This window comes from Seriola aureovittata, chromosome 4 (genome assembly GCF_021018895.1).
Source record: "Seriola aureovittata isolate HTS-2021-v1 ecotype China chromosome 4, ASM2101889v1, whole genome shotgun sequence".
Lineage (NCBI taxonomy): Eukaryota > Metazoa > Chordata > Actinopteri > Carangiformes > Carangidae > Seriola > Seriola aureovittata.
In genome coordinates, this window is record NC_079367.1 from 4,773,257 (window position 1) to 4,784,659 (window position 11,403).

The following is an 11,403-nucleotide window of genomic DNA, read 5'->3' on the forward strand; positions in this document are numbered from 1 at the left end:
TGGGTCAATTTACACCAGACTTACACTTAAAGTTTGCTGTGTGTGTGTGTGTGTGTGTGTGTGTGTGTGTGTGTGTGTGTGTGTGTGTGTGGTTGTGTGTGGTTGTGTGTGTGTGTGTGTGTGTGTGTGTGTGTGTGTATGTGTGTGTGTGTTGGCCAGTTGTTGTGCCCAGTGTTCAACTTAAATTAAGTTATTTTTTCTGAAAGTGAATGTTTTGTAATTGTTATGCAATTGTTTTTGACATTGAGTAAAACCTATGGACCAAGGCCTGTTGTGACCTCTTGATTAATTCAACTCCTATGGTCATGGCTTTATGGCGCCCCCCCCCCCCCCAGGAGCACTCGTGCCCCTTAGTTTAAAAAAAAAAGAGCACAGAAAAAATAATGGGGGCACAGGTAGGTCACACTTTACGCCGCTACAGTTGTAGCATAAAGTCGTGCTGGTAGTAAAAAGGTAGTAAGAAGGTAGTAAAAAGGTAGTAAATTCATCCCTGAATCTCTGTAGACACCCTGATTAATAAGTAACTACAGATCATGATTTGCATATTTATTTCGTCATTTATTTAGCTACGCCAAAACAAATAGTTCCGCAACTGAGCTAGTGCTGGACTTTTGCTAAGCAACACATAAAACATTTTTCCTGACCTGTCAAATCGGCGCACTTGAAGGTGTGCACCGAAGTGTGCAGGCTTCTTTCCTTCCCTTCATCCTGACGACAACACATAGTCTAATACAAATTATGTTATTAAGTTATTTCTGGAAATATATTCATCTTCGCAGTGCAAAGTTTGCTACAATCTAAGATAGTTAACGGCCGTTAGTGTAACACTAATTGTACAACAGTTAGTTCCGACCAAGTAATTTGATTGGACGAGAGGCATTCCATGAGTGCTGATATAGAGTACAACCGCACTGGGACCGTTAACTACATGTATCACTCCGCTTCGCCTGTGTTCTATTAACCGTTGATCAGCATTACATTAACGGTCGTTGTCAATCTGAGATTGACACAAACTTTGAAAAGATAAATATATATTTCCAGAAACAACATTTGATTTAAACGATGTATGGCGGTCAGAAAAGGATGAAGGGAAGAAGCCTGGATGCTTAAGCACCCACCTGAGGTAACGTGTTAGAGTAGCAAGCTAGTGTGCACTTTATGTCTCAGTTTATCAAATGTTTGTGTTCCTTTGCAACAGTCCCGTATCAGTCCAGTTCCGGAACTATTGCGTAGCAAAATAAACCATAAAATAAACAAACAAATCATAATCTGTTAATGCTTATTTAACTAATATGGCACGAGTAGAAGTGCGGGCTCTTATCTATGAGGGAATCACAGCCGTGCTGATATTCAGTATAACATAACTCCGTCTCGTGTGATATTACTTATTTAACGGTTAATTTAACAACTCTACATGCACTTGGTCGGAACTAACTGTTGCGTAATGATATTTAATTTGTGATATACAAACTCTCCGACCAGGGTTCGGTAACGGCAGCTAGCATTCAGGTATCTTTCGGTATCATTCAGCACGTACGTTGTTCAATCTATTAAATCTTTTTCATTCGATTTGTTTCCCGCCAAAAATTCAGCACCCATCTTGTTTTTTGTCGTACCCATTTAAAGTAGAAATTGCGTATTTTCTGCCCAATTCCCATGGTGGGCAGTACATAATACAGATAACAGGTATCTGTCCTTAGTTCTGGTCCTTCCCTAGATGTCCCGTTTCCTGTTCACCCAACTACCGATGTTACAGGTATTAAAGCTGTTTTGTGTTTGTTCCCCAGTTTATTTTTCTTACCCTGTTGTTATTCATGTTAGGAAACTTAACAATAAGATAATTTTCCAACCAGTATGTTTTTTAAACTATGGTGACAGATTTGTAATTGTACATTTGAACAATATATTTTCTGTTGTCTCAACCTATTTATTTTCTTTTACCAAACTTCTCTCATTGTGTGCATTAAGCATAACATTTCTCTGCTGTTCAATGAGTGTAACAATACATACCTTTTTTGATATTTAATATTTAAGTTGTATTTATGTTAACTTAACACAAATTTAGGTTTCAAGACAAGCTAAGCTAAGATGTACTTTTATTAATCCCACGGGGGAAATTTGTAATGTTACAGTAGCAGCAGGATAAAGACGAGGGCAGGTATCAACCATCCACCCTCACGGTAATTGCTGCATAACAAATGAAAAGCAGAGTAAGAACTGCCTAGAAATAGAAATCAAAACCTGATTGTCAAGCCTTTGATGAATACATCTCAAGTCCACTTCCTCCACTGAGTGAGGCTTTTTCCATATGACACAGATGGTGTATTTTCTCTGTCCGATATGTGAACATTGGCTGCCCTGGAAGGGGTGTCTTTCGTCCCTATCCTTGATGTTGAACTTTAGTATGTTGGATGGTTTGTTTACTAGTGCAAAATCTACTTTTGACTAAACAGTCAGGAAAAGCACTATTTATAAGGCAAAACCAAACCACCCACACAGTTTAAAGGGCAGCCTCCAGCCAACTTAGCGCATTTTTCACTAGCTTTTGCGACCCAACAGCGGTGCAGAGCCTTGATTTATATCAACATCTGAAGGTTACAAGTCTTTATTTCTAATTCTTTATGTTTGATATGTATCATTGGTCATAGCACTATTTTATTACAAATCCACCTCTTAATCTGCTCCTATTAAAGTTACTAGCCTACATCACGCATCAATAAAAACTCAAAACACTTCCTATAAACATTTCAGATTAAAAGCCCTTTGGCCTTTCAGTGGACAGAAACCCACCTCCACAGATCCTTTCACCAACCGTAGTATAAAGTAAATGAGGGTGTTGATTATTCTTTAAAACAGCTTAGATCCGTCATCTGGATGTGTGACGTGGCTTTAGGATTTTGGTTTTGTCTATAAATGATTGACTTAAGGGATATGTTACGTTGTTTGTGTGATTTGGGTGATGAAGGGGGATGGATTTGTGGCAGAGTGAACAGAGGCTGGCACAGAGGCTCATGTCAGTCGGTCAGTCATGGGTCTTTCTGGGTTACAGATAAGGACATGGAAACTGTTTGTCTGCCTGAGTTGGATGTGTGTGGTTGGGACGATGGCAAAGCCGTAAGTTTACCTGGATTGTCTCAAAAACTTACAATAGCATGTGTGTAATTTAGTTGTACACTGCACACAGAAAAGATGTGAATGCCAACAAATTTCAGTAAGTTTTAGATCATGTTGTTTTGCTGAATTGTTTGAGTGCTGAATGTTTCTGTGTCTATAGACAGTACATGGTGGCTGTTCCTGCGGTTCTTGAAGCTGGAGCTGAAACCACATTCTGTGCGAGTCTCCTGCAGCCCAACGAGACTCTGGTCATGACCGTCACTCTGATCTCCCAAGAGAAGAACACAAGCCTTCTCAAAAGGACATCCAGTGAAGAGTCTCATACCTCCTATCAGATAGACCAGAATTCCCCATGCTACAAGGAGACAAAGCAGGTACAGTTACTATAGCAACAGTCTCATCTCTGCGAATTCCCAAATGTGGGAATCTCAACTGCATAATTTATGGTAGTGGGGGACTGCGTTCGCGCTCTCCCCTGAACAATTTGTGGAAAAAAAAATTCTGAATTACAGCCGAGCAAATGAAGATAGTTGAAATCATTAAATTTGAATGCAGATTAACATAAAGCTTAATGATTAAGGGAGTAAGATTTTGAATCTCTGTTTCACCTCTTATTATTTTAACCGCCGTTTAAAGAGACATTTTGAGCAAAGGGAAGCGTTAGATCAGTATAAATGGTGAAGTTGGAAGGGATGTGGTGAAAGGTGCATAAAAAATAACACACGGCTGTCACAAAATAGTGTAGTCATAATACTATTGTAGATTTGAATATTAGGGTCAAAGTAATTATTTGTTCCATTCATGTTCAATTTTTTTTAATTTTGTATTTTTTCTTGCTTTCATTCACTCCGAGATTGTGCAAACAGATAATTTACAGTACATGTCATTACGTAAAGTGAAGGGTCAAACAAACAGAAAGGAATACAGAACTTCAGGGTTTGTTGACGCAGCATTGCATGATGGGAAATGAAATTCGTTTTATTCTTTCGTCAAACTGTAATATAAATATAATATAATAAAAAAAAAAAAATATCCTTCTTACAAAACTGTTTTATCTGTGGTGAAATCCTGCAGCCTCAGGACTATAACTATTGGTTTTGTTTACTCGTAGCTTGTCAGCACCATCAGTCAGCACGGTGTGTCTGAGAAAGAGGTCGGTATCCGGAACTATCCAAATCATACTTACCTGGCAGGGGAGACACCATGATCAAGTAGGTGGTTCACCCATTGCGAGGCTCGGCCATTGCACTCTCGGCCGTGCTGACCAGTGTGAATTCCCCAAATGTTGGAATCTCAACTGCATAATTTATGGTAGTGGGGGACTGCGTTCGCGCTCTCCCCTGATTCACTTGTCAAAAAAAGAAATGGAATTTCTAGTCAGTGATTAGAAACATGAAATGATTTTATCTCAATGCAGATTAACATGAAGCTTAATGATTAAGGCATAAAGATTTTGAATCTCTGTTTCACCTCTTATTATTTTAACCGCCGTTTAAAGAGAGATTTTGTGCAAAGGGAAGCGTTAGATCAGTATAAATGGTGAAGTTGGAAGGGATGTGGTGAAAGGTGCATAAAAAATAACACACGGCTGTCACAAAATAGTGTAGTCATAATACTATTGTAGATTTGAATATTAGGGTCAAAGTAATTATTTGTTCCATTCATGTTCAATTTTTTTTAATTTTGTATTTTTTCTTGCTTTCATTCACTCCGAGATTGTGCAAACAGATAATTTACAGTACATGTCATTACGTAAAGTGAAGGGTCAAACAAACAGAAAGGAATACAGAACTTCAGGGTTTGTTGACAGTTGATATGACATGGTTGCCAAAGTACAGCTTTTGCTACAGAATTGTAGTAGGTCTTCATACAAAATGTTGTGTGCAGTCTTTACTTATTTCCTTCAATAAAACTTTGACGTTGGCGGCTCTCTTTACCCCGGAGAAAGCTGTGGACAGCTGGTCGCTCATAGTCTTGTCCTGAAGAATTATCTTTACCTGACTTCTGACTTTATTGCGTTTAGTGTTCTCACGTTTGAAATTAATTGTGGGGAATTTCTATGATCGGGATAATTGTAAATGGGAATAATTAGTAATATCCTCACATGATTTCCTACATATCCTAACTGCCACCAGGGGGAGCCTGCGCCTTTCCTGTCCCCGCGGCCGAAGGCTCGGCTTTCAGAGTTCAATCAGTCGGATGTGTGGAAATACTATGGATTCCAACGCAGATGCAACTTCAGAAACTACCGGAGGAAGGTGTCTGCCCCGCGGTCCGACCGGGTCCAACACCTCCAGATTTGAACTGCCGTGTCCTTGACAAGCATTTAGCTCTGTTCACCGAACTCCAGGTAAAATTAACTGACGTTAGTGTAAGTTACCGTTACTTAGCGTAACGTACGTAAGAGTTGGTTACGTTATACAAACGCTGACGTCCGTTACGCCTCAATGCTTTACGTTGTGAACGCTAAGACGCTTTTGGTTACCAGTGAATTAAGCTAGTGTTATCTAGCTAACGTTAGCTATATAGCTGAATAGCTAATTCGTTTCACCTTACTCCACTGTCTCCGGCGAATTGTCTGCAGTTTACTACAAATTTCCCTTTAACGTTAACCGTTAAATTAATTTAAGGAATAAATAATAGTTGAAATCGATTAGAATTTATTTTATTTGACAGAAAATGTCGTTGCATGTAAATTTAAGCGAGCATGCTCACGATAGCATTAAGCAGATATAACTTATTAGCATAATCACTTTCAGTTTAGCATGTTAACATGCTAATATTTGCTAATCAGCGCTACAAAGTACAGCTGAGGCTGAAGGGAATGTTATTATTCTTGCAATTTGAAATTTAGACCTGATGATGGTGCTAGATAAAAAGTAAATGGATGACCAAAGTTATTACAAATGTGCCCTGTGGGAAACATGAATCAAAACTTAATGGAGCAATCCTTTTAGTAGCTGAGATATTTCAGTTTGCACCAAAGACGTTGACCAGCCAATTGACTGAACACTGCCATATATAGAGCCATGCTGCGAGCTCGACAGAATAATAAAAGAGGGGATCTGATCCTCAGAGATGAAAGATATTTCCAAAAAAGATCTACTAGCTCTGCTAAATGACAAAATCATATGATAATATAATATATATATCATAATCCATTTGCTGGTGCACAAGTGACAACAAAGAAAAAGGTGCAGTCCAATATTGTGCTCTAACAAATTAAATTACAACAAACAAAAGACAACACAGTGAACATAATTGATGGTGTCCACAAGTGGGATTTTGTGTTCCACAACAAGAATCAGCCATTAGGGCTGCACAATTAATCAATATATAAACAATATCAAATAGGAGGAGCTGGAAAAAATCACAGGAGCTGCAAATTTTTGATAAAGGTAAAATGTGTCGCAACATTTTTTGTGCATTGTGAGCACCATAAGCGTTGCCTCAGATCTAGTCAAGCAAATCGTTTTTGACCTATGCTCTTCTGTAGTATACACACTTATGCACCTTCTCCTGTTTAAACATGCTGTTAATCATTGCAAGAAAATAAAGACAGAGCAAACTCAGCATTTTTCCAGTAAAAGACCCATAAAGCCAAGCCAAACAAAACAAATGGGGAAATGTCTGTTGTCATCGAGGAGGAGAGCTGATGAGTCACTAGCAAGTTTTTAACAGCTGATAATATCAGCCGTTTGACACCAGGAAGAAACAAGGCAAAAACAAAAATGGCTCTCCAAACCTTTATCATCATCTTTGTACTTTATATGGTTTGCTGTTGGCTCCTAGTGATGGCTGTCACTACTACGGCACTTTTTTCTTCTTTTTTTTATCCCTACAATGAACATTTAATCACCTTCTGCTTGAAAAGTACATTACTTGCATAAACCTCACAAGAAAAGTGGTTGCATATTTTTATTGTATATATGATATATATATTATTTATATATCGTCTTATGCAATTACAAATAGTTGTGAGGTTGAACTATTTTAAACAGTAAGCACATTTCTGACTGTGATGTAACCCCTCAGCAAAGTTTGAGGACTTTATCAGTCCGCTAAGATTTACTTAGTGGAAAATCTTTGGCCTTTCATCAGGTTAAGAGCAGTTTGCACGACCAAATCAAACATCCCCCGCTGGGTAAAGGGCGATATTGCAGAACTCAATTTACTGTAACAATGACATCTTAAATAGACAGAGGAGACTACAGTGCTCTAATCATGACTTTGTCACCGTGGAAGAACCGAGCAGAACAAACTACCAGGAGCAGCATGTCTGACAATGAGATACTGTATAAAATACAATATGAACACCATCGCACAAAACTATTGTATTTTATTTGTGATTTTGTCAGTTGCACAATCCTGGTCCCACAGAACCTTTGTTAGTACATAATTCGAAACAATGCCACAAACAACCGCTTTTATATCCTGTATAAGCTGATTTCCGATGTTAGCATCTAAATGGCCTTGAAGACATAAATCTCAACCATTAAATACAAATACTTCACTCAGGTCAGTGTCACAGATAACTCTTCTCCACTAAAGTCGGCATTTAAAATGGGTTTGTTTGGAGCCAGTTAATGCGTCAACTTAAATTTGACACAGGTGTGTGAGGAGGACGTGTCTGTTTGACTCTTACCTGACGCTTTTTATTTATTGGAAGTTGTAGGACTCGTAATCATTACTCTCTATGTTTTTACATGACAAGGTGACTTACACTGTGTCCCCATTTGAAATAATGACGTCTTATATGTTGTGTCAGCTGGACGTGCAGCAGGGTATGATAATGCACTGAGTGCTCAGTTTATTAGGAACACCTGGCTAAAACAATTTCAGTCTAATACAGTAGTCCTGCAATAAGCAATGCCTCGTGAAAGTTTCAGTGTTAACTCTTATGTCAAGGGCGTCCCTATTATTTTGTCCGACTCTGTTAAAATCAGTGAGGGTAAAGGCTAAACAGACACATCTCTTTTTGTAATGAAGCACAGTTCAACAACACAGTTCAATCAACGCCTCTTTAACACAGTTTCAACAAAAACGCAACATTATAGTTTTCATTAAAGTGGGAGTTGTTGCAGGACGGTTGTATTAGATTGCATTAGTTTCAAGTCGATGTTCCCAATAAACCGTCAATTGAGTGTAAATCATACCACATGATGAATGAGTTGCTGGGTTTTGAGGAGAAAGGCCGTGTTGTGTAGTTACCCCCCCTCTCCACTAGAGACCGCTGGAAGAGCGCTGTTTGTCGTTGTAAGCATCAAATTCTAAAAACACTGTTTTCCCTACACACCAAAGTCAGTTACACATTATTAAGTTGAATTGAAAACACGTTCCTACACATATATGCAGATATATGCATAACATGTTTTCTAACGTGGCTGTAAAATGAGTTTTGTTCCATACGTCATTCCTACTTCCTATTGGACGAAGGCGCACCACGTGTCCAGGAAGACGAACGAAGGTGCATTTAAAAAGCTAGTTTATTATAAATACCGCAACAAAACAGCACCAGTGGTAAATGGGCTTCAATGTACTTTGTTCCCGTTTCATATTGTGACCCAAAATTTGTAACTCAGGATTTAACCCATGAGTGAGACTGACGTTGCGGAGAATCAGGTCGTTGCCTCCAACGTATTGGTGTTATCGCTTCTCGGCCTTTTGGCTAAGATCAAGTGTAGTATCTGTTCTTATCAGTTTAATATCTGATACGTCCCCTACCCGGGGACCATATATTAAATTGATTTTTGGAGCAGGGAGATGGAATAGGGGCTTGCTCCGTCCACTCCACGCATCGACCTGGTATTGCAGTACCTCCAGGAACGGTGCACCCCCTCTAAAATGTATAATATTAATAATATTACGAAGTTAAATAAATTAAAGTTTTAAGACTGCATCAGAAGCAGCGGTCGAACGATCTCCTTTAATTGTGGTTTGAAATGCGTCAGGCTGAACAGACGTACATGTGATTGTTAGATGGGTCAAACTGCTGAGTGAGACGAAGAGGAAAACAAATAAGCTGCGTTCACTGTCCCGTCCACATTTGATAAAATCTCTCTTTTCTTGCTAGTTCCTCAAACCGTCCATGTTTGATGGTGTTTTTAGCTTCATTGCACTGTACTTTTGAAATGAACCGTAATTTCACTTTGATTATTACTGTAGCTCATTCTCCAGACGTGAATATCCACTCTGCGTCATTTCTGCTGCTGCTGTTTCCCGACCCTGCTTTCCAGATCAGAAGAAAGCCATTCATTGTGCAAACTTTATTTTCTGTTGAAATCCAAATTGGGTTGTTTTATTTTTTACCGTGACTTACATGCAGAGAAACGTAGATAAATATGTTGAAGAAACAGTGTTGTTCCCCTCCAGAGCAGTAGGAGGCAGTAGCGGGAATTTATCAGTTCCCCGCCACCGGTAAACAAAGAAACAGGAAGTGGTTGTAATGGATGAAAAACGTATTTAGTTAGTTGTTTACACTTTTCTCTCAATTACAATTTCAAACGTGGATCAAAAAAACCTTCCTCTGTTGCATTCCGATTAAGCTTTGGCTCACAACTTGTCGCTCATCTTTAAGACTTAAAATAGATAAAATAGATGATTTTTATGTCTGCCTTTGCTGTAATGACGCAGCATTGCATGATGGGAAATGAAATTCGTTTTATTCTTTCGTCAAACTGTAATATAAATATAATATAATAAAAAAAAAAATATCCTTCTTACAAAACTGTTTTATCTGTGGTGAAATCCTGCAGCCTCAAGACTATAACTATTGGTTTTGTTTACTCGTAGCTTGTCAGCACCATCAGTCAGCACGGTGTGTCTGAGAAAGAGGTCGGTATCCGGAACTATCCAAATCATACTTACCTGGCAGGGGAGACACCATGATCAAGTAGGTGGTTCACCCATTGCGAGGCTCGGCCATTGCACTCTCGGCCGTGCTGACCAGTGTGAATTCCCCAAATGTGGGAATCTCAACTGCATAATTTATGGTAGTGGGGGACTGCGTTCGCGCTCTCCCCTGATTCACTTGTCAAAAAAAGAAATGGAATATCTAGTCAGTGATTATAAAAATGAAATGATTTTATCTCAATGCAGATTAACATGAAGCTTAATGATTAAGGCATAAAGATTTTGAATCTCTGTTTCACCTCTTATTATTTTAACCGCCGTTTAAAGAAACATTTTGAGCAAAGGGAAGCGTTAGATCAGTATAAATGGTGAAGTTGGAAGGGATGTGGTGAAAGGTGCATAAAAAATAACACGGCTGTCATAAAATAGTGTAGTCATAATACTATTGTAGATTTGAATATTAGGGTCAAAGTAATTATTTGTTCCATTCATGTTCATTTTTTTTTAATTTTGTATTTTTTCTTGCTTTCATTCACTCCGAGATTGTGCAAACAGATAATTTACAGTACATGTCATTACGTAAAGTGAAGGGTCAAACAAACAGAAAGGAATACAGAACTTCAGGGTTTGTTGACAGTTGATATGACATGGTTGCCAAAGTACAGCTTTTGCTACAGAATTGTAGTAGGTCTTCATACAAAATGTTGTGTGCAGTCTTTACTTATTTCCTTCAATAAAACTTTGACGTTGGCGGCTCTCTTTACCCCGGAGAAAGCTGTGGACAGCTGGTCGCTCATAGTCTTGTCCTGAAGAATTATCTTTACCTGACTTCTGACTTTATTGCGTTTAGTGTTCTCATGTTTGAAATTAATTGTGGGGAATTTCTATGATCGGGATAATTGTAAATGGGAATAATTAGTAATATCCTCACATGATTTCCTACATATCCTAACTGCCACCAGGGGGAGCCTGCGCCTTTCCTGTCACCGCGGCCGAAGGCTCGGCTTTCACAGTTAAATCAGTCGGATGTGTGGAAATACTATGGATTCCAACGCAGATGCAACTTCAGAAACTACCGGAGGAAGGTGTCTGCCCCGCGGTCCGACCGGGTCCAACACCTCCAGATTTGAACTCCGTGTCCTTGACAAGCATTTAGCTCTGTTCACCGAACTCCAGGTAAAATTAACTGACGTTAGTGTAAGTTACCGTTACTTAGCGTGACGTACGTAAGAGTTGGTTACGTTATACAGACGCTGACGTCCGTTACGCCTCGATGCTTTACGTTGTGAACGCTAAGACGCTTTTGGTTACCAGTGAATTAAGCTAGTGTTATCTAGCTAACGTTAGCTATATAGCTGAATAGCTAATTCGTTTCACCTTACTCCACTGTCTCCGGCGAATTGTCTGCAGTTTACTACAAATTTCCCTTTAACGTTA

At 39.0% G+C, this 11,403-nt stretch overlaps 1 protein-coding gene and 3 non-coding genes across 5 annotated transcripts; all 4 read left to right on the forward strand.

Moving 5' to 3' along the window:
• The first annotated feature begins 2,981 nt into the window (after positions 1–2,981).
• On the forward strand, positions 2,982–10,130 carry LOC130168019 (uncharacterized). Of its 2 annotated transcripts, XR_008827371.1 has the most exons (5): positions 2,982–3,114; positions 3,275–3,488; positions 4,226–4,325; positions 5,250–5,464; positions 9,907–10,130. XR_008827371.1 is itself a non-coding variant. In XM_056374590.1 (3 exons), exons 1-3 carry the CDS (start codon positions 3,029–3,031, stop codon positions 4,319–4,321), a joined length of 396 nt encoding a protein of 131 aa, XP_056230565.1. In that variant the 5' UTR covers positions 2,982–3,028; the 3' UTR covers positions 4,322–4,576. The 2 variants fall into 2 exon arrangements, 1 of the variants encoding a protein (XP_056230565.1); XM_056374590.1 differs by lacking the exons at positions 5,250–5,464; positions 9,907–10,130 and having other exon boundaries at positions 4,226–4,576.
• LOC130168753 (U1 spliceosomal RNA) lies at positions 4,293–4,457 on the forward strand. Its single transcript, XR_008827681.1, has one exon. It is a non-coding gene; the product is annotated as a U1 spliceosomal RNA (small nuclear RNA).
• On the forward strand, positions 8,763–8,953 carry LOC130168755 (U2 spliceosomal RNA). The gene has a single exon (XR_008827683.1). It is a non-coding gene; the product is annotated as a U2 spliceosomal RNA (small nuclear RNA).
• On the forward strand, positions 9,974–10,138 carry LOC130168752 (U1 spliceosomal RNA). The gene has a single exon (XR_008827680.1). It is a non-coding gene; the product is annotated as a U1 spliceosomal RNA (small nuclear RNA).
• Positions 10,139–11,403: the final 1,265 nt, after the last annotated feature.